This window comes from Anopheles aquasalis, chromosome 3, assembly GCF_943734665.1.
Source record: "Anopheles aquasalis chromosome 3, idAnoAquaMG_Q_19, whole genome shotgun sequence".
In the NCBI taxonomy this organism is placed as follows: Eukaryota; Metazoa; Arthropoda; class Insecta; order Diptera; family Culicidae; genus Anopheles; species Anopheles aquasalis.
Genome location: NC_064878.1, coordinates 39,871,981 through 39,894,063, shown reverse-complemented (window position 1 = coordinate 39,894,063; position 22,083 = coordinate 39,871,981). Strand labels below are relative to the sequence as shown.

At 50.1% G+C, this 22,083-nt stretch overlaps 2 protein-coding genes across 3 annotated transcripts in view; one reads left to right on the top strand and one right to left on the bottom strand.

The window, feature by feature from the left end:
• Positions 1 to 13,230, bottom strand: part of LOC126575038 (uncharacterized) — a 14,046-nt gene extending 816 nt beyond the window's left edge. Inside the window, exons 1-5 of one of the 2 annotated variants that reach the window (XM_050235531.1) lie at positions 13,010 to 13,230; positions 1,445 to 4,703; positions 1,032 to 1,141; positions 780 to 961; positions 1 to 681 (exon numbers count right to left, since the gene is read on the bottom strand). The exon at positions 1 to 681 is cut by the window's left edge and continues 816 nt beyond it. In XM_050235531.1, coding sequence (XP_050091488.1) covers positions 287 to 681; positions 780 to 961; positions 1,032 to 1,141; positions 1,445 to 3,499 — 2,742 coding nt within the window. In that variant the 5' untranslated portion in view covers positions 3,500 to 4,703; positions 13,010 to 13,230 and the 3' untranslated portion in view covers positions 1 to 286. Of the gene's footprint in view, positions 682 to 779; positions 962 to 1,031; positions 1,142 to 1,444; positions 4,704 to 5,903; positions 6,222 to 13,009 lie in introns of those variants that run through there. The other variant, XM_050235530.1, reaches the window with a different exon arrangement.
• A 4,395-nt stretch (positions 13,231 to 17,625) lies between these two features.
• Positions 17,626 to 22,083, top strand: part of LOC126575037 (four and a half LIM domains protein 2) — an 80,775-nt gene continuing 76,317 nt past the window's right edge. The window contains exon 1 of the mRNA XM_050235524.1: positions 17,626 to 18,223. Coding sequence (XP_050091481.1) covers positions 18,131 to 18,223 — 93 coding nt within the window. The 5' untranslated portion in view covers positions 17,626 to 18,130. The remainder of the gene's footprint in view (positions 18,224 to 22,083) is intronic.

The window sequence follows — 22,083 nt, the reverse complement described above, 5'->3', positions numbered from 1 at the left end:
CAGTAAAAAACGGGTTATCATGTTTGCGTCTGAGGTAGATGTTCGTAGTACAAAAAGGAGGGGAGAGCAAAAGCACCAACACCACGCGGTTGGTCACACCGATCGATCACGAAGACGACATCCATCCAGCAGATCACAGAGTCGTTCCTTTCGTTGTACCGCGATGATCACTGAGATCGCACGTCGCACCCAGTCGCCCGTTCTCACTTTTCCTCTCTACGAACACTCTCATTACATAAGTACTTAAGGCAACGCCAAGATCTTGGGCCACGTGACGCCCCACCGATTACGCCGTTACGGTTGAGCTAAGCGCTTCACTTTCCTTTTCCGTTTCCGCTTCGTCCCCATCGCTGGCGTCCGTGTTCAGCGGTCCGATGATCCAGGCGCACACACCGGACAGAAAGATGAAGAACCCGGCCGCATAGAACGAATCGTCCCATCGGTTCGTGACGTCGTACAGGAATCCGGCAATCGGTGGACCGACCAGACTGCCGATACCTTGCACCAGTAGGATCAATCCGTACGCGACGGTGAAATCATCCAGGCTCACCAGCCGCACCATGATGATGGGCGTGAAGGAGAAGGTACTGGCGAAGGTAATACCGAAGGTGACGCACAATGCACCCATCGCGACGTGGCTACCGATGACCAGTGGCATACAGAAGATCGAAGCACCACAAACTAGAACCAGGAACCGAGGGGGAAAGATGGAAAAGATTCTGCTTAATCTCGTTAAACGTTAAATGTTGACAGATTTTTCCTCGAATCGTGATACTTACGTGCCAAACATACGGCGTACGATTTACACACATCGACCCACCGTTGATCACCGAGCCAACCGAGCCCAACCATACCGATCGTGTTGGTGATGCCAATCAGTGAGATAAGATTCGCACTGTCCTCCTCGGTGTAACCATGCTTCACCACGTACTCCGGGATGTAGAAGTAGGGAATGATGTACCTGAGAAGAAGCACAAGCAAGGATATTAACATCCAGTCTAGTCGAAGGATAACTGTCCTTCCGGACTTACCACACGAACAGCAGCAAGGTCGAGACGGACAGCATACCGAACCGGAACTCAAAGAACAGCGAAAAATCGAATATCGATTTCAGCGTATCGATGAAGCTTCCATACCAGGGCTAAAGAAAAATGTGACAACAAAACGATTCCCAATTAGTGTTCAATCTTTTGATCACCATGGCCCAATTTTTGGATCCCCCAAAGTTGATCATCAACTCATCAACGGCACAAAGTGCCGGTCTGATTCACCGAATTGGTCACCATCGCAACAGACCCATCGCCAACGTGATCTTGACCGTGCAGCGCGTCGCGAGGGCGCCATTCGCGTGACAAGCTCATTAGCACCTGCAGCGTGCCCGTCTAACACTCTAAACAACAACAAAACCGTTGTCACCGTCGGGACCCCGCATGCCCGCTCTTACCTCATCATGTTCCTTGGCGATCGTGGTCATCGAGTTGCGGTAGATGTTGGGGCACGAGGAAGCCTTCAACCGGTAGCGGTGCGTGTTGAGTAGCGCGCCCCGGTAGTGGATCGAGTTCCGGTGTATCCGCATATCCTTGTAGAAGTTCGAGTACCGCATCGAGTGCTGACGACCGAGCGGTTGCCGCTTCAGCCCCCCGTTCCTCGGTGGCGTTCGCACCAGTTGCGTCTGCTTCGGAACGACCAGCGTCAGGTTGGTGTCGACGTTGGGATTGAAGATTTCGTTCTCGTACACCACATCGAGCGAGTTGCCACGGTAACTACGTGACTTTTCCCCACGGCTTACTACGTCACCAGCTCCAGCACCATGACCACCAGCTGGAGCACCAGCAACGCCACCATCACCCGGATTAGCACCACCGAAGCTGGATGGCAGTACGAGCGAAGCGGACAGGGCGGCCTCATCCAGTGACCAGGTGCTTCCGCCCGCTTTCACGTGCAGTTCCTGCTGTCGCTTCGCACTCAGATACCCATCCTCGAGCGAGGCCACGCTCAGTGTTTTCAGCGATGCCCGGATGCCCAAGCTAACGCCATCCTTCACCTCCTGGTCATCCTCATCATCCGTCAGCTTCTCGTACGAGTTGAGCGTTTCCGAACTGGCCAACCGTGCCGCCGTTCCCGCTAACTTCCCAGGCACCGAGCCCCGCTTAAACGCTTCCTTCGTCAGGATACTGTGGCGCAACGATCGATGGCTACCACGACCGCTCACGGCTTCACCTTCCACCGTAAGCATCGGAATGCCACCGCGATGATGCCCACGATGATGTTCCTGCTCGCTGTAGAACGTCGGCAACGTTACCTCGCTCTGGTACCGCTTGGTCAAGGTGGATTCTTCCGGCGGTGGAATCACCTGGTTCGCCTCCGTATTAACGTTCGTTACGAGCGTATCCAGTACACGTTCCTTCGGAATGCCCGTTTCGATCAGCTTCTTAATCTCATCCAAACACACGCTCGAGTTCGAGAACGTCTGGATACTCTGGGCACGGCTCTCGAGTCGGCTTTCCTCGATCATCCAATCCGGATCGCGCATCAGTGCACCCATCGCCACGATGTTAAACAGTGTTCCGGCCAGCACCAGCGTTGCACCACGCCATCCAAGCTCATTGATCAGCCACTGGCACAGTGGAGCGTACACGAACGTACCGATCCCGGTGCCGGAAGCACCAATTCCCGTCGCAAAGGTACGCCGCTTATCGAACCAGAACGCCACACTGACCACCACCGTCACGTACCCAACGCCCAGACCGACACCGGCCAGAATGCCGAACGTCAGGTACAGCTGCTCGATCGACTGTGCGTAGGAAGCGAGCACAAAGCCTAGGCCCCCGATCGTACCCCCGAGCATCGTCATCTTACGGCATCCATACCGATCAACCAGATTCGACATGATCGGCCCCGACAACAGTGGCACCGCGATGAACAGCGATCCGATCCAGGCCGTTTTTGATTTCGACTCACCGAAATAGTCCAGCAGCTCGGTGTAGATCAACCCGAACGAGAACGATACACCGTCCATGATGAGCGAGATCATGAAGGAAGAGAACACGATCACCCAACCGTAGCCACCGTCCGGTATTTTCGGTGGTTTCTTCTTTTCCGGTTCCGGTTGGTACGAAGAGACGATCGAATCGTTCATCGACACCTCCGAGATGAGCCGCTTACGCCCGGGACGATCACCGGAATCGACCTGGAGCTGAGCCATGCTTAGGTTCTTGCCATAGTTCCCCCGTGTTCCTCCGGTGGTTGAGAGGGATTCATGGCTTGGTTCGAACGCGATACTGCCGAACGTGACCTCGTTCGTGCTGAGCAGATTGGTTTTGATCGCTTCCAGTTCCTCGCGGCCAATGCGCCCACCGCCGTACGAGCGTCGATCCGGGGACACTCCATTCCGTACGTTCGGGCGTTCGTTGTTGTTCTGACGATCGGCCATTGCTTCCAGGTCTTGCTCCAGGAGAACCTTCTCCGATGGATCGGTCACACGTATTTCGAGCACCATTCTCGGGCACTTACTTTGATCCTTCGGGATTCCGGTTCGTTCGCTTGTGTTCCCGATTAGCGTGCTCAACTGTGGTTTTGTTGGTGCTTTCGCTTTCCTCTCCTTGGTATCTGTGGATCTCCGCGATGCGATCTACACGTCCCGACAACAATCACTACCAATGGCGGCGGAACGGGTGCCGAAGCGACTGTTCTTCCCGTTCCCTAGTTGTGAGTTTGCAATGGTCCGCTTCTCACTACTATTACTACGTTTACTACTCGTAACACTCGTATTGATGATGGTGGTGACGGTGGTGGTGGTGGTGGTGGTGGTGATGATACTAACGGCGGCTACTAACCGCTTCGAAGCTCCCTTCCTTCGTCCTATCGATCTAAGCCGGGGATCCTTTGGCAGATAGCGGAGACAGTGGCTGGCTGATTCGGTGGTTACGGTGCTTTTCCGGATACGATGCATAAGTGGCTCCGATTGGCCCGCGTTCCGATTCGCTGATAACAAGCCCGGGGTGGCTCTCATTAAACCCCCGCCCCGTGGAAACCTCTCTACGAAATGTGTTGTCGCTGCGTCCGCTGTGGCTGTGGCGCTTTACACCACGCACTCTCGTCCTGCGATCGACCGACGGCGATCCTCACTCACTGATGTACACAGACACTCGGGATAGCTGCTCTGGGTAGCGGCTTCTTGCACACACTCTCACGGTGCCTTACGCTGTGTAAGGGTGTCAGGCTTCTGCAGCATCCGCGGAACCCAACCACATCTTGCTACTCGCAGGAACAATGGTCAGGAGATTTTATGGAAGGAGTAGCGTTACTGTTTCGGACCCTATTGGTCTCTCGAGGCTGCGCACTCTAGTGATGAACTGTTTTTCGTTTCGTTGCACAACACACAGTTCACCTTCACTCCTTACTCTGTTCCAAGTGACTTCCGACTACACTACTGATCAGCCAACGATCAGCCAACGATCAGCCAGCGACACCTCTTTACCAGATGCGAAATAGTAGACTGTGGACTGTGCAGCTCCCTAGCTCTCTACTAACACACTACACCGCAGTGATCGCCGTTTTCCCCGGGGTTGTAAAATTCGCGAAAAACACAGACGACGTGTGACGTCACGTGTTCCGCCAAGTATGTGCGCGCGCGCGCGTGCGATCGAGCGATCTTCTCCCAAAACAAAAAAAAAACGATAGTAGCAGCAGGAGTGGGTAATCTGCAAAAAGAACAGAAATAGATTGAACGTATGATTAGTGAGTGAAGTAGCGCCAACAGCAGCAGCAGCAGCAGCAACAGCTACAAGAAGAAAAACAAAATCTTGGCCAGAATAGCATTCTAGGTCGACGGCGAATGGCGGTACTTGCGCCGCCGTGCCAGCTGGGCACCAAGCCACCGAATGATAAATTTAGAACCAATCTTAACGCTGATAAATACCGTGTCTTGGACTTGGAGATTAATAATACATTCCGCAGCATCTCAAAAAACCGCCCAAAATGAGAACGCAAATGACCGTGAGAACAGCGAAATGTCAGCAATAACGAAGACGGCAATCCTCATAAACGTGATCTTGTTCTCGCCAGATGGGCCACCCACAGCCGCGCCTCGACTACAAATGGCCCTCCGAAAAATCGTTGACCTACAATCAAACCTTCAAACGACGGTGTTGATAAGCAAAAGGGACAAAAACAGACGGAAAACACGCGGTACTCGCGTAATTCGGAAATCTTCTTCGCGTCGGATCGATCCAGTGTACGCAGGACCGGCCATGGCACGGCTTGGCTGGTGACGTCTTTAGCCTGCTTCAAGGACAATCCGAGTGTCACCGAGGAAGGAAGAGGAAGCACCGGAATGGCTGGCTGGGGAGGAGTAGTACAGACGATGCAGAAGTAATGTCACCACCGTGGCGTCTTGTTGGCGTCAGAAGCGAAGAAAAGTGGACGGCGACATGAAATCGACCCCCGAAAATCAAGACGCCGGTATTTATAGTGGAAAAGGTTTCTCTCCGCGTCTCCCTCTCTCCCATTAGGAGAAGGTCTCGTTGTTTTGACCGCCAGCGCGTCAGTTGGAAATAGACTTAATGGATCCGCTTTCGGGGGGCAGCCGGTAGTGACCGGTAATGGCCAGACATTTGCATGCAGATACAATAATCCATTTTATGCATAAATTAGCAGAAAGTAGAGAGTAGCAGCTCAGGAAAATAAGCACGATTGCAATCTGTTAGTAGCAGCGAAACAGTGCGTAGTAATTTTTACGTCCCCTTGCGCTCATATTTTCACCTTTAATCCCCTTTTTCGCTCTACAGCTGCACCACAGATTAGCTGCAGCGAAAAGAGCACATCAAAGATAAAACGAGGTAAAATCCTCTGTTCCCAGTTTTTTTTTGTGAATTTCAACTTAATGCGATAAGTAGGTTTACCTTCACGTGAAAACGCTTTATCACCTGCGTCGTGGATAGATAGGAACGACCATGGCCAACCTTTTGCCTAATCTGCACAGAACTGACTGACTGACCGGCCGCCTGTTGCACATTAACTTCCTCTGCCATAACACTTTGACCACAAAAGTTTCTGCAACAACAACAACAACAACTAGAAGTGAAACTGCTGGCCAGGAAGCTGTTCACCGGCGAAGAGGCGCTCGCACCGGTCACTGTTCCGGCGACTGCGCATCGTACCGCGTACGATGAGCAACTGACTTCTGCAATCCGCGTGGGAACCCTGGTGCTGTCTCTCCATCGACGGTACTGCTGATAGCGTTCTGCGACTCGGGAGACAGCCACTGATGGTGGACCTTATCATTGTTCCTCCTAAGTTGCAGTAAAGGGACGAGGAATGGGGTTCAGACAACGACTCTGAGTCAACTGCCGCTGCTGCTGATGACGGCCGCCATGATTGCCAGTAACGGTAAGCGAATGGAGCCGTATCATGGCCCTGTCAACTCGCCGTAGATCGCATCGTCTCAATCTATGAATGATCGGGACGAGCTCTCTGAACTGGCTGAATCCCGTTCTGGTAGATCCCGCCCCAATCGTGGGACCCAGGGGGTTGCTGGACACAGCCAGATGGTGAAGGTGTGTCTAAAGACGATCCTTTTTCTTCCAAAACCAATCAATGCGCTAGACGAACAGACGAATTAGTACGCGACGGACCGTGGGCTCTTATCTTATCACCTTTCACCTCCCGGATATTCTCTTGATATTTTAAGGCGTAAATTAAGGCCAAATGGCTGCGGCCATCATAAAGCACAACTCCCATCCGGTCATGGTTCTGTAATGCGGATTGTTGGTTGACGACATATCAGTGACCGTACCCTGATCGGTTCGCTGATGGAACAAAGGCCATTTTGTCAAGAACTCACGTTCGCTACGGTCTATGGCCGCACATGACACAGCCACTACGTGTTCGATGCAGTTTGTTGCCATTACGAAGCACCAACCAACTACTACTGTGTGGTCTGCAACTCATCTGTGCGCATCTGTGTTCGTTTTGTGCGAAACTGCAACGTGTAGTACGGGGCAATAATCACACTCGTGACCGATGCCATCTGTTTCACGGTCACTTCAGCCAGGTATACTAACGGTGCCTCATAAAACTATGCAAAGTTGTAAAGTTGGACGGCATCTGGAGTGTCTGCTGGTGGATTGAAAACCGTGCTTCAGGGCGAATCCTATTAAAAGCTTATCATAAACGTAAACCACCGCTCGCGACAATAAATGGCCAGGTGCTCATGCTAATTTGCACGGTAAACCCCCTTGTGGACCGTACGAAAAGCCACTTTAGAGTCCCTTCCAGGCAGCCATTAATCGTTTGGCGGCGGTTTTACGATGCAGACACTTTCCGCAAAGTCCACGCAAGTAAATTGCTCATCATTTCATCACCGAAGGCGCCACAGGCAGTGACCACAATTGTACCTGTCACAACACACAAATTGTCGTGCCAGCACCAGATTCAACTGACCAACGGCGGTCCACGCGCTGGATTTGGATCGTTCCGGTTCGGTCCAGATCACTCACTCCAAAACGATCCGTTCCTTCAAATGATCTTGTCAGCTAGGCGCAAGGCAGTCAGCCATAGAGTCGTCACCATCGTCACTGCAGCTTGTTTGTTCAGCATTTCGATTGAAGCATTCCACCATTCCCCCGATTCCCGAGGTCAGAGAGTGAAGAGCAATGAAGCGGTGGTGGTGGCGCCGAGCATCACTGAGAGTCAGATCGATCGCGATCGCGAGCGTAAGAAGCATTCGTCCTCCGCGATCGCCTTAAGAACGTTGTGAGATGAGTTTCTTCACCTTCTATTTACAGCCACTTTACACAGAGATCGTCGGCGGCGGTGGCGGTGGCGTCTAGCAACTACTGACGCACACGCGCTGGTGATTACGCGCCGAACGTGACGGCGTTCGAACTCGAACCCCTGCACTGGAACCCCATGGAGTAGATCACACACAGAGAGTTGCAGAGCAATCCCGTTCACCCTGGAACGTTGACTATGACCGACGAGCGAGCGGTACACTGTGGTATACCGTGGTCGCTAGTGCTACTGCTGCTGCTGGTGCTTGCAACACAGTGCAGTGACCGGAAATCGTCACCAAATTAGCATGCGTAAGCGCCATTCTCTTCCGACGGTATCAGCACGCAATCTGCCTCGAGGTACCGATGGCGCTCTGTAACGATCGCAGTTGCTGACGCTTCAATCGTCAGTCAAATGATTGAAAATCATCTAAAACGGTTTTAAATTGCCCTGATGCCTAGTTACGCAACTGCAGTAGGTTCTACTATGAGTTTACTCTGCGTTGAATAGCACTGAAGTTCTAGTTTGAGCACAACAGAAACCCTGCGCAAATGTTCTTGCATTGAATAGGTCAAAGAAAGCTCCAGTTCCAGGTCCAGGTAGCCCATTTCCGGATCATTGTCGCATGCGTTGCGTGCTCTACAGAGGAGTGTGTTTCTGGGTGACTTTCCTCTTCCTTTTCTTCCACTGTTCACCGACGAATTATGCTAATGCAGGCGCGTCCACAGGTGAAGGTCGCCGCGAGTCGGAGAGAAATTAAATTTTGCATAAACATAGGACTGACCGTTGCGTGCCTTGCGTGCGAAGAACCTGTGCTGCTGGTGCTGCTGGTGCTGTTCTGTTGTGGCCGCCACTGTAACCATGCTCACCTCGTCAGCTCAAAGGCTGCACTAAATAACCCCTAACCGGTGCTTAGATTGCGCTCTCGGCGTGAGGTAATAGGCCCACCACGAGGGACGACAGAGTGACAAAGTAATTTGGAGGGACCTTTTCACGGGGCGCGAGTTATTCCGCGAAATTATTGGTGCAATATATTTGCAACACCCTTTTTGAGATAAGCCCCGTTGACGCCGACAAAAAGGCGAGCGTAAAGTGCCAATAATTGGACGAAAAAGGTACGACAATCCTTCTCAATACGCACCCAAAGTCCCACGATAAGGATTATGGAGGAATCGCTGGATCGTTCGGTGATTGGACTCCTAATTGCTCTCGAAGGTCGTTCAAGGTTCGATTACGTGAGTGATCTTGGTTCAAAACGAATGATTCGGCAATTGGCATGACTTGCAGTACAATCTGGGAGGACAACAAATGGGAATAACATGAACTCTACCCTGTGAGGCGACCTTTCCAAGTGTTGCTGACCCGAAATATGGTCGTAGCCACCTCTCAGCCACGTGAATCTTCTTTTCCCCAGACCCAGGGGACAGTCCGGGGTACTCTCGCATCAGTGATGAGCCTCGTGGTATTTCGCAGTAACTTTTTGATAATGATAATCGCCGGCCGGCCGGCCAAAAAGCCGGCAACCCGTGCGTTAGATTACAGCCCATCCGTTTTAGATTAGAGCGACCAGCGTCCAGTGGTCCGGGTATGACTGCCCAAGGTCACCGTAGCAGATAGAGTAACTAGATAGAGGTGAACCACCAACTGTCTTCAACCTTCAGTCCGATTTTTTTTCTGTTTGTTCAATCAGAAAAGAAGTGAACTCCCGGTACACAAAATAACACCGGTTCGCAGGAGAGATCCGGCATCGGTTTTTGCTATTTTTTTGTGCAAAAACCATCAATCCAATAGGCAGTCGGTTCTAACCGCTCCATATAAGCCCCAAGATCTGGTTCTTGGTTTTGGCAAAGCTCTAACAACGCGGTTATGCTCCGGTAAGCATTCGGTTCCAGCAGCGGCACGCGTGTGTATCTGCTGCTGCTGCTGCTGACCGTCACCGTTGCCGTATTCATCAATCGATGAGGCCGACTGGCGTCCGAGAGCGTGGCGCCAGACAAGTTTCTTTCCGTTTCGTTTTTTTTTTCTCTCGCTTCTGTCGTAGAACAGGTTTTGAGTTTGATTTTTTTTTTTGCACAAGCCTCCCTCAAACCGGCAAATCACTGATCTCTCCGATATTCATAGAGACATTACCATCAACTCGTGGCGTGGCTTGGCGCGAGTGAGAGCAAGCGAAAAGGAATTGGAGCTCGTTAGCTGGATTGCATAAAGGCACGAAAACGAAGCCAAAAAAAGCTGGCTCACACCACTAACGTGATTAATGGTGGGAAAGGAGGGGGATGGGGCGTGAAGCTAACGTAAGAACTCGAATTTCATTATGCAACAACCGCACAGAACGGTCACATGCAGGAAGTGGTCCCCTGGGGGAGGTTCGTTGGTACAACACCGTAGACACCAACTGCTTGGAGAACCGTGTGGCGTGATTGCAAAGAATGGAGAACATTGAAACACTGTCTGTGCTGGGTGTGACCGATGAGCCCTACAGATGACAGTCTGCTGACGTTACGAGCCTCAACGTAATAACAAGCAATAAGCGGGGGAGCGATAAGAGCACCGACCGGGTTGACGGGGTTACTAATAACGAGCGGGAGCTATGACATCTGTGCTGTGTGCTGTACTGTCTACTATCAGCATATATAGCACCATTGTGTGCGATGGTACGCGCATTGTGCCGTTCCCGAGGTGATTCCACACTTCCACGCTAGGTCAAGAAATATTTGCATATTTAATCGCTTTGTGGCACAATATTTATGATTAAAAGTATGGCAAGGTTACGTCATCAATAAAGGAGACATTTTGATGCCATTTTTCGCTCTGCATCGCACCAATCAAAAGATTCACCAGTTAACGAGCGAGTGACGGACCGCATTGGATTCAATTCATTTCAATTAAGATGAGGCCTGTTGTGCCGGAGGAATTCATTAAAACTTTATGGTGACAATGTTTGCCCACGAACCGTCCCAGCCCGTCGATCACCGTTTACATTCCTGACACTCAATTGTCGGGACGATCGTGATCGCTTGAAAGCTAGCAAAACAAACATTTCATCGTTTCAATAGATGGACATGGGCGTTAACAGACACCTTCTGCAGGGCAGGCAAGGTCACTGGAAATGTCAACTGCACTGCAGATCGCTTTGCAACTGTGAAGCTGTAAAGCAAACGTTCCGATGATGAGACTAGAGACCCCCATCCATTCTGGGAACAGAAAAAAAGAAGCTCTACCACGTACGTACGTTCCCTGTGCATGGAACGAAACACGGAAAGAAGGAAGCAGAAGAACGGGTTCGGCATGCAGCTGAACCGCATACAGAGTGGTTGACCGTATCATATGGTTGGAGCCGCTCGGCCTCCCCTCGGCAAGGAGGGACGACGCTCGAGTGTATCGTTAATGGCCGAACGGAATTTTCCATCGCGCTTTAATCTGCGCGCACTGCTTCGTACGCCAGACGCCATTCGAAAGATATCTATCCCCTGCTCGCCTCGAACAGTCACGGGGTTTTGTTGGAACGGAATCGAGAGAAGAAGCGAAAAAATCGCTCCAGCGTGCGATCGCCATGCTTCGAAGGAGTCACGTTTGTTCATTGGAACATGATTTTAGCAATAATGACATTTCTTTAATACGCCATTTAACATTCAGTCCTTAAATGTGCATTAACTGACCATTTACTGATAAATTCAATCAAACCAGTCTTTAATCATCTGTTTCAGTTGATAATGTTCTCAGTTTATGTTGCCAGAGTTCGACTCTCGAAACAATCAACAAATTGTGAAGAATTAATTGAAATGATCAAAACCAATCAAAAGGACACACAGAGTGCAGTGTACGGCCACAGGCCACAAACTCCCCGGGACTTTTGTCTCGCTGCATTAATTGCGTTGTGCACAATTCAGTGATCGTGCGCGCCACAATCCAAGAGGGAAGCGATCGTGCTAAAAATAAAGAATATACTTTGATACGCGGGCCCGCGCTCACACACCCCCCTCTTAAGCTTCACCCCAGTTGACCGGGACGCGACCCCCCACCGGCGGTGATCGTTTGTCTCTCGCCTCTCCTGTTTGAACAGCTGATAAGCGCCCTAGCGCGAGAGGAAGGCGGCATTTACTTGCTTCTCTTTCCTTTCTCCGTCTGTTTTTATAAACTTACTCTTCCTTCTCTCTCTCGCCTTCTTGCTAACCGATCCTGGGGATCGAAACAGCTGATCAGTAGAACGACAAAGCGGGAGGAAGTGGCGGTGATGGTGTTCCTCTTTCAATGCAAAGTCTTTCGAGGGGTTGGGGAAGGGAATCGATAGATGAGGAGTGAGTTTTCTAGGTTAAATCTACGCGATTGCCAGGACGCTCTTGGGGCACACTACAGAGTCAGACGGGGCGGGAGATAAGAGCATTATATTATGGAAGCATGATGATAGCACCACCAACAGCAGCAGCAACAGCAACAGCAACGCACACTACCCGGTAGATAGAGTGCAGAGTGCACTATGGGAGCAACTATGGAAAGAACGACGAACGGAAGGAGAGAGACTGCTGTGTACCGGCCATGTGCGCTCGTCGATCTTCTGAGGGTCAAACGTGTTCGCTGCAAAGTGTGGATGCTGGCTGGCAACAAAAAGGCCGGTGGGGGGTTTTCAGTTTTCTCAGTTCATCATTTTATTTCGAGGAACGTGTTATGTGGGGACAGTATAAACACCGGAGGTAATTAATAGCCGAAAATAGACACCGGTTTACAGAATGAACGTCTCAAACATCGGGGGTCAATTTGTCGTCACACACTTGACGCGTCGATCTTTCACTTCTACTTTCCCTCGGTATCAGTTGGTCTTTCTCCTCCTCACAATCATACACCCACGCGGTCGGTTGCCCACTCGGGCACACAAACACACACGGAAATATCATGCACGAGACGGTACACTACACGGCACTCGGCGCGCCTATAGCTAGGATTCGGCCTATACCCCCTTCCAAAAATGCGTAGTAAACGATGCGCACCGGCCAAAAAACGATGAACGAGAGTTTGTGGAGAACTTTACTACTCGACGCGGCCGTGATGCAGTAGTAAAACGAACGAGAGGGGCGAAAAAAAAACGAAACTATATCCAAGTAAACCGCGCTAACGAAAACGGCACGGTACGCGTACACCACGGCCAGCGTACTAGCATAATGGGGCACTGTGTCTACTACTACTAACCTGCGAAGAAAGCTCAATATCTCACCGTAAATTCAGAGCAGCGTATATTTACCTTCCGAATTCGTCGTCGAGAGCACGTCGTAGCAGCGTGGAGTTTCGTGGTTTTGCGATAACGCGAGTCAGCCAGCCAGAGACAGAAGCCGAGGAAACTGAGAGAACGTCGTTCACCGTCAACGAGTCAGACACGAGTAAGAAAATGTTCCTCACGCATGGCGCCGAGAAGTAAGAAAAAAGCGATACCACCCCCCACCTCGGACGGCGGCACAATGGGAGCGACGCGTTCCGAACGTTTCGTTGCCGCGGCAACAACCAATAGACGGAACAAGGGTGCTATGATTGACTGGTCTAACAGGTTCAACTCGAGGGTGAGTCTCATATTTTGTCACTCAAGTGACCTTGGAGGTTGCACAATTTTGGGAATCATCCTCGTTGCGTATTCCGTTTAGGTCGCCTGGTACATTGTGCATGCATTCGACATCCTACAAACACATTGCTAGTGAACGGCGTGTTACCCCTTTCGCACCGAAGAACGCATGTAAATACTCCATCATTCATCATGGATCGATGACTTTTCACCAACTTACGTTCTTATCATTCCCCCGCCTGGCAGACGGGCGTTACTCATCGATACTCGAATCTGACGTACTGTTTCCTGCACGCAAAGGGAATTTGGCGCTCCCCCTGGGAAAGGTCGTCATTTTTCTTTAACCCAGTTCCACGATGAGAGTGGCCTTGGGTATCCTCGGAGGCCATCAGCTGTTTCTGCTGCCGATGAAAGAGAAGACGATCGGCTTCGGAGACAGTCTGTCTGGATGTGTGCGTGAAAGCGATCGACGCCCGAACTGTTCGTACCCGGTTTTGTGAGGAGAATGATCTTTTGTTTGCAAAAAAGATTAACAATTATACAACATATTTTATGCGAAACGAGCAACTTATAAACACAAAAACAATCGTGTTCTGGTAGGTCGCGCACATGATAAGCGATTAATAAGGTCGCACATGAGGCTGCACGTGCCCAATAGGGTTTGCCCGGCATCCAGGTCGCATCGGCGTAATCCGGCCGACAGTGTGGAATGTTCTGGAAACTCGATAAAGAAAGCCTAGCCTTGGGTATTTTTTTTTTGTGTGTGCCTCTCGCCGGGCGGGATGATGCACGAGGAATGCTGACGCACCTTTGTTTAATTGGAATCATATCAGGGGGGCAAACGTGGTGGCGGGTCCTATGTAACTTCAGATAAAGAGATGCCTTCGTATTGCTAAGTACTGATAGACGCCAGTCGGGAATGCACGTGAAGGCGTTGCTGGCGATAAAAATGATTTCGCTCTTTTATAAGTCCATGCAGCGCGTTGCGTAAATATTTCTTATCTTTGGAGGAAGGGGGGTAAACATTGTAGTGTTTTATAAAGGCACCTCTCCGACAGGTAACTGGTTTCAGATTAGAAAAAGTAAAATATTAGCTATAAATCCTGTAAATATAATTAAGTAAGAAGCAGCATTACAAAGAATAGAAGGAATTACACACCAATGGCGTCAAAAATTATCATTAGTTAGATAACAGTTGTTGATTATCGTAGTTAATATGGGTTCATACCAGGTTCCTGGGCGCTCACGCATATCATGACAAGTTGATTTTATTTAAATAATTAGATGCCCGTACCCTTTCAGGGATGACCATTACGTTTATCTCTGTTTATTAATAGTTTTATAACATAAATGTTTTTAAGCTATTCTAGAAAATAGTTGAAACATAGAAAGGAAGAGAAGCATAGAAAAAGAACAAGCATTTAGAAAAGGTTCGATGATGTTGTAAATTCTTGTACGGCATGATTCATTTATATTTATAGGCATGATCTGCAAAACGCCTTCAGCATGCGTTACTTCACAGGATTGGAACTTACTGCGTGAATTATTCTGCTGATAATCCTCAATACTGTTGCCCAGTCTGCCTCAGCAAAAAACAAAATAAGGACCGACTTATCAAGAACTGGAGCAAAATATTGAACATCTCGATGAAACGGGTAAGAATAGCGTAAAGAATTTCGGTTCACCTGCTGTTAATTGATAATGTTTATACAGTCCCTTGGACATCCGGGTACCTGGTGATTGTTTTATGCTTTTTCAATATTGACCATTTATCCAGCCAACTAAGTCCCGGGTGACCTGAAATCATCCTGTTTATCACATTCTTCATCCGTGTTTTGATACCTTCAAGCCATGAGCATCTCTCTGGCGTGCATGAGGCCTTCAAAGAGGGCTACAGAAATTCTAGATAATTTGTGTAAAATGTCTTCAGCAACTGGCTCATCCTTTTCATGTGTTTTCATGGTCTCGTAGTCAAACAACGTGGTCAACGTGGCCAAAAGGACCAAAAGGACCAACAAAACGATAAACCGCCGATTCAAATTTGATGCTTCCCTGAAAGCTGATCCTTTCAAGAATGTTGTGTACAATTTTTTAAACAATCGAAACAAAACTGACAAAGATACATTTTTTTTTGAAAATCCGCGTTTCATACAAGGTTCCATGCAACTCCCTACTTTGAAGAGCGTTTCCCAAAACCAACGTTTTCAAAGTCGGTGCCCATCGTACCGTAAAAACTACTGAACAGATCGTTTTGAAATTTTTTACACATAATCTGTACACTATTTGCCAGGTATCCCCATCGAGATTTCATGAAAATTGATGATACTTTTTTTTAAACAAATCGTTAAAACTCGTGGTTTACGGCAAAATAACAAAAAGCATCACCTTTTCAACTTCAAAAATCTGCCAAAAATCGATAAATAGGAAATTCTACAAAAACTCGGCGGAGCTACCTAGATAAACTTATAATCTTTCAAACGAGTATCGATATGTATTTTTCTGATGACGCATCATGCAGCTACGATGGGCACCGTAAAAAGTACCTTTTCGCAGGCGCACCTTCAGAAATTTGATGTCATGGATGAAGTTTTTAATAAATTTTACTAAAAATAAAACTGAATATTCTTCAAAAGTTGTAGTTTAATATGGCATTCACTTGAAAAACTTAAGTTGAATGGTTACTTCACAAAAAATCGTCAAAAATGAGCCTTTTTCTGGCCATAAATTACCGAAGCCCCCCCTTAAAAATCTGTTTTTTTTTATTTTTTAGGCGTACAAGCATTCAATTTTGTTTAGCTTTTTTCATTTTAATTATCCTCTTTTAAAGAATGTTATTTGAAAATAAGTAATAAAAAATACTAGTGTTGTGAGCAATCTTGGCAAGCATCGCTGATAAAGCGCACTTTCAGAAACCAACGAGTATTTCTTACTTACTCATTTACTAACTGAACGAACATTTTATAGTAGAATGATAAAGTACTGTTTGCTGTTAGAAAGCTCTCTACTGGCCGACGATGTGTTGGATCTCCTTGCTACTACATCGATTAACCATAGTCCTCATGTTCCGCTGTCCATTCTCCTAAGTGTTTACTCATCCTTGGAATGCTACCACCAGTCGTTTGGAGGATCTTCGTTGATCCAATTCAACCAGCAGGACATCAAATTTACAAATAAGATCATCACCTGCTTCCCAATGACGAATGGTTATTTTCTGCCAACGGAATTTTCTAGTCAATTCCTTAAATCCCAAAATGAAATAAGAATTTATCTTTTCTTTTCTTTTAAAATCCTTTTCCTGCCAAAGAAAAGGACCAGATGTTCCAGGTTGCGCGTACTGTAGGGGATGCTTCGGTTAAGTTCCGAAAGCCACCGAAACGATCGTACGGCCTCCGCGATTGGATTAATATCGAGCCACGGCATCAAAACCACCAACAAAGAGAGAGAGAGAGAGAGAGCCCACCGAGACACCCGGCGAAGAGATGATCTGCAGCCTCTTTCCGCTGTTTCCTGTTCGTTCTCCGAGGCCGTGGCTCTCTCTGACGCCCGCATGCCCGATTTGTTTGAACCTCACCCACCTGCCCTCCCGGCCACGCCACCTGCCCCTCGCCGGTAAACCGGTTCACACGCATCGACGGTCGCGCGCGCCCTCGCACACCGGAGAGCCCGCGAGCGAGCGCGGCGCGATCATCGTTGAGGCTCCCTCCTGTTCGCGAGGCTCTACAGATCGTAGGCTTTTCGTGTCGTGGCGCACACGCGAACCACCCCATGGCAGCAGGTTCGAGTCGAGCAGCGCTTGGAGCAGCAACAACGGCGGCACCACCACCCGGTAGCCGGTTCCGCCGGTTCGCTCCCATTCGTGTTCGACCTCTCTCTGGCGTCACACTAACGCGTCGTCGTCGTCGTCGTCATCGTTGTCTTCACCGCAGCCATCGGTCGGACCATCTGTTGCGATTGTTTGCGTTCGGTTCCACCGGTCCGTCGGTTCCGTTGAGCACAGCACTCACGTCATTCACGTATCCTTGATAGCTCCTTCCGTGTCCCATCCAGTACAACGCGCGATCGCGATCATTACCGACCGACCAGACCAAGTGCCATTCAGTATCGCTCCCCGGCCACGGCACGGAACGGATCTGTCCATTACCGAGTACACACCAGAGTAAACACACCGCGCCCAGTTGCTCCACTGCTCCACCTCTCACCACACACAGCATTGATCGAACACGGCCAATCCGTTGCGTGCCGCGGCGTGCTCCGTCCGGCCAGCTCATTGCGTTTGCGCCGATTGTTACGCGAGGTCATAAACGAGTTGGTGCTCCGTGCTAGTTCGTGTTTTTCGGCCACAGTTCCCCACAAATTCCCGGCCATCTAGTAGTGCTCGCAGTGCCGGTCAGTGTGCAGTTCTCTTGCAACCAAACGAGGGTGCTGCGTGACAATTCGCGCCGATCAAGTGTCTCGCGCTCGCTCGTGCACTCATTCAATAAGCATCGCGCATTCTCGCATCAAGTGACGTCCACGTGGTGGCGGACCGGAAGTAGTTGTGGCCGTGCAGCAGCAGCGGCAGCAGCAGTCGCGTATTCCACGGATCACTCGCTTATAACCGTAAATCTAACGGCTTTCCAGCCTCCATTTGCTCACCTCCACGGCTACTCGGCTACTCGGTGGATCGTTTTTCCTTGCTATTCCGCCATTTTTCGGGAGTTCAACTCCAGTGGCGCCAGTGAACCTGGCCACCAATCGGTCGGTCTGCTAGTGAGTGTGCTCGTGTTCCAATTGTTCGTGCTCGTGAGTGAGATCAGCGTGCTGTCCAGTATGCTGACCCTATCGCATAGTGGCGACGATCTGGCCAAGTCCCTTGGTGCCCTTACGATCTCGCGTACACCGCGGGATCAGTTCTCGGAGAAGGTGAGCCAACAAAACAGACAAACACACAGGCAAACATTCCACCGCATTCCACAGCGCAGCTGACGGTGATCAAAATCACCGCCGGTTTTCGTGTTGCTCGTTCCCTTTGTTCCTCTGCTCTTCCACTGCTAGCGGTCCATCAGGTGGTCACTGAAGCAGAACTGAAAGAACTCACTGGCTCGTTGTCACAAAACACCGGCACCGGCACCGGCCATCCCGTCATCGGTGAAGAATCTCCGAAAGAATCGGACGATCAATAGCACCAAATGGAAGATGGGTTGACGTCATGGCGATCGCAGATGATCGTCGGTCTCTGTTGTCGTTTGCAGAACCACGCAGCCGGTTGTTGTTCATCCGGTTAACCCGTTTTTTTTTATCAGCAAACACCAGGTTGCCCCCTGAAACGAGAACGAAAGTGACATTCGCTCATAAGATAAAGGCATTGTATTCTAGCAGCTTCACACTGTTGATCTCGGTGATTACGGTGTGATGACTGTGATGATGATCATGATGATGATGATGATGATGATGATGATGATGATGGTGATGTAAATCCAATTACACGGTGCAGTGGCACCGGTGGCTTCGCATGACCGCATTTTGGAGTCGGATGCTCAAAATTCTCGCCACCGGCTAGATAGACGGGAACTCCGTGCTGTGCGCTTGGGAGTAAACAAACGACGCCATCGCTCTGGTTTATTGTGGTGCCCCCGGGGGTGGGGCGGAGGTCACAGCGATGTTGTCACCAACCCGTTAGCCGCGACTGGCGTTGCTAATCGTGATCGCTAATTAGTGAGTTCTACTGCGAAAAAGGGGACGATCTGTTTCAGCTGTCACAATCCTCCGCAGTGGAATCGGGTAGCTCTGTGCCACCCTAGAGCGCATTGTGTGTCATGCTGTAGCCTAGTTTCCCCCCCGGGACCGGGCCAGTAGTGTACCAATTGGAGCATCCGAAAATCACCGAAACCGGTGCGCAAATTTTGGTGATCGCGTGAATGGTCTTCTGCAACACCTTCCGCGAACGGTGTGACGTCACTCACAGTCACAGCTACCTTATTTGCATACGCGACGCCACGCTCGCCAACCGGAATCTGCGTCAGATGGTTTCATGGATGGTACATGGGAGTAGAACAGAACCGGAGCCAGACAACCGAGCGCTGTCAAGGCAAGCGGAGCGCAAACTTCGCATTCCAATGACCGGACTCTCTGTCAAGGTCCACGCGTGTCGCTGTTCATCACATTTGGTGATGTTCTTGGCGCTTTATCGTACCCGTTGTTATCGATTGGCTCCGTTTGTTCCTTTCCCCGGACATGTCATGCAGTCCTCATGGAGCGTACCGTGGAGTTGGGTTGAGTTGAAGCCCTTCCATCGCTCCCGCGAAAATTAATGCACCACCTCGCCACGCGGTTGTTGGAAAACTCCACCTAAAGGTCCGCCGTCCGGTGTTCCCGGGAACCGCCGCTTCTAATCAGCTGCGTTATCTCGCCAATCATCGAGCCCGGTGATGGTGATGTACTGCGCGCATCACTACCGCTGCTTATCGGTGACACAGTGCCCTGACACACCGGGCGGTGCTCGCGGTATCGGAACATCGGAAACCATCATCTTCCCTCCTGTTTCCTTCCTGTTCAGAGTCTGATTGATAAATGTGATGTGCCGCGGTGGGGCACGATGTTGGTGACGACGACAACGATGGCGACTATGGAGCGCTTTTTAAGCAAAAATCATGGACCGTAGACAGACGCGAACTTGGAGCCCCCTGGGTGCGAGTCCAAGCGAAACGAGACTGTGGTGCAGCGTGCTGTATTGCAGTGGCCCAGTGGCCAGTGTAGTGTCATGCATAATGCATGACATCATCACCATCGCACCAATTTGGCGAATGAACGGCGCATTCATATAAATATATCGGTTAGTCTGAAGCTGCTACTGTTGGTGCTTCCTGCATATCTTCCCAAGACCGGACCGGGGAGTTCGTCCACTGCACCACTCTGAGAAACTCGGTGGCCCTGGGAAATTAAATCATTTCATTATTATTCCAAAAAGTACGGTTATACCCATCAATATGTATGACAATGGCGGTGCACAACTTGCTGCGGTGCTGAAGATTCGGTGGCTGTCTTCGGATCGGACATACTGGATGATGTTGCACAGGTTGAAGACAATGTATTGGAACGATATGTTGTTCGATCGCATTTTCAATTCTCGATAAATATATCCTTTATTCCTCGTGTCGTGAGGGCGGCCATGCAATCCGGAATCCCTTTCCTTATTCTGGCTGCATTCCCAGGTGTTTCCGAGCACATTCCAGCACTACTTCGATGTCGAATGGCCGTCGATCGACACATAGAATTTAATGCTTTCGGAGAGAGAGAGATGGGAGGAGGTGGCCGCAATCTGGGTCTAGGTGCAGCTGCAGCCTGCCATAACGATTGACCTTTACGGTGTGCGGAAGTATGGCGAGGACACTAACCGCGTACGGGACGTCCCCGTCGATTGCCTTGACACGCCACAGACACCCTGCATATTAACGGGGGGCTGGAGGCACTTGCACCGACACCCAACAGCCACTTAACAAAATGATATCGCTCTCGCGTCCTCCTCTTCGTGTGTACGCAAAGCCCCCCCCCCCCCCCCCCCCCTCGAAAGCCACTTGCGATCGCGAAAGATCGCGCACGAGACAATCAGTGCACCGCCTTTGTGTTTGGGAACAGATGGGAAGGACACATGTAGGCTTTTGTTCTGCAGGCAGTTGCCGAGTGCCGCCGATGCATAATGGAGCAGCATTAACCATATATGTACAACAATTCAATAGACCCCGGGGCTAATTAATTATGATACTCCAATTCACGGGACCACGGGAGAGAAAGAGAGAGAGAGAGGGAGGAGGAAAAGTGGGCAACGAGGTGGAATGTCGTGCGAAAAACGTGTTACCTCCCAATTACAAGGGTATCCGCCGAGTAGGGCCCTGTCGTCTGGAAACATTTTATCTGTCTGAGAAGCTGCATGACTCACTCGCGCCCCCGGATCGCAGCCCCACGAGGTCCCGCGTGCAGCGTCTTTATAAAGAGAGCCCGCTCGTACGGCCCTGGGACGCCCATAAAATACGTGTTCAGTAACCGGCAGCAGCAGCTCGGCTTGAAAAGTGTCGAGGAGAAAGGTTGAAGGAATTTCCCAATGGGTTTGAAAAACGAACGAACGGTGGCGATCGTTGCTGCCGTTGTGTGGACGCTACATTCCCGGCTGGAGGGACTCATCCTCGAGACTTATCCAACGACACGATGCTCGACGATCTCTGTGCGCAGTGCGATTGCATTGTACTCCATTCCTTCCCGCGTTACGCTCTCGCTTCCAAGATCAAGTTTTTCTGCTTCTTTCTTTTATTTTTACCCTTCGTTTTCCTTTCTGGTTTCTCATTCTCATTGCCCCCTCGATCGCGTACGGTAGAATGTGTTTTGTTTTTGTTTTCTCTGGTCCTCTTTCCCTCTTTCCTCCCAATCCCCAACCTGAGACGTTGATCCGCGATGACGATCGCGGCACGGACTCCAGCTATATGGAAGAGGCGAAACCTGCTCCGAGAGTGGCGAGAATGTGCAGAGCAAGCAATCTTCGCGTTACTTTCCACTTGTGGCCAAGGATGGTAAACCTTTCGTTACCTTTCGTCCGTGTCCTGAGGGACCACGGATTGGCACAGAAGAAAAAAAAAACTCGTCTGGCCGCCATAACAACCGCTCAACTCAAGCCAGCCAGAATGACTCACGTGCGTAAATGATTGCTGTCGTTTCCCCGACGCTCGATTGGGTGGACAAACAAGTCGTGACGACTCTGCCGATCGTCAGGAGTCAGAATTAATAAACAAATT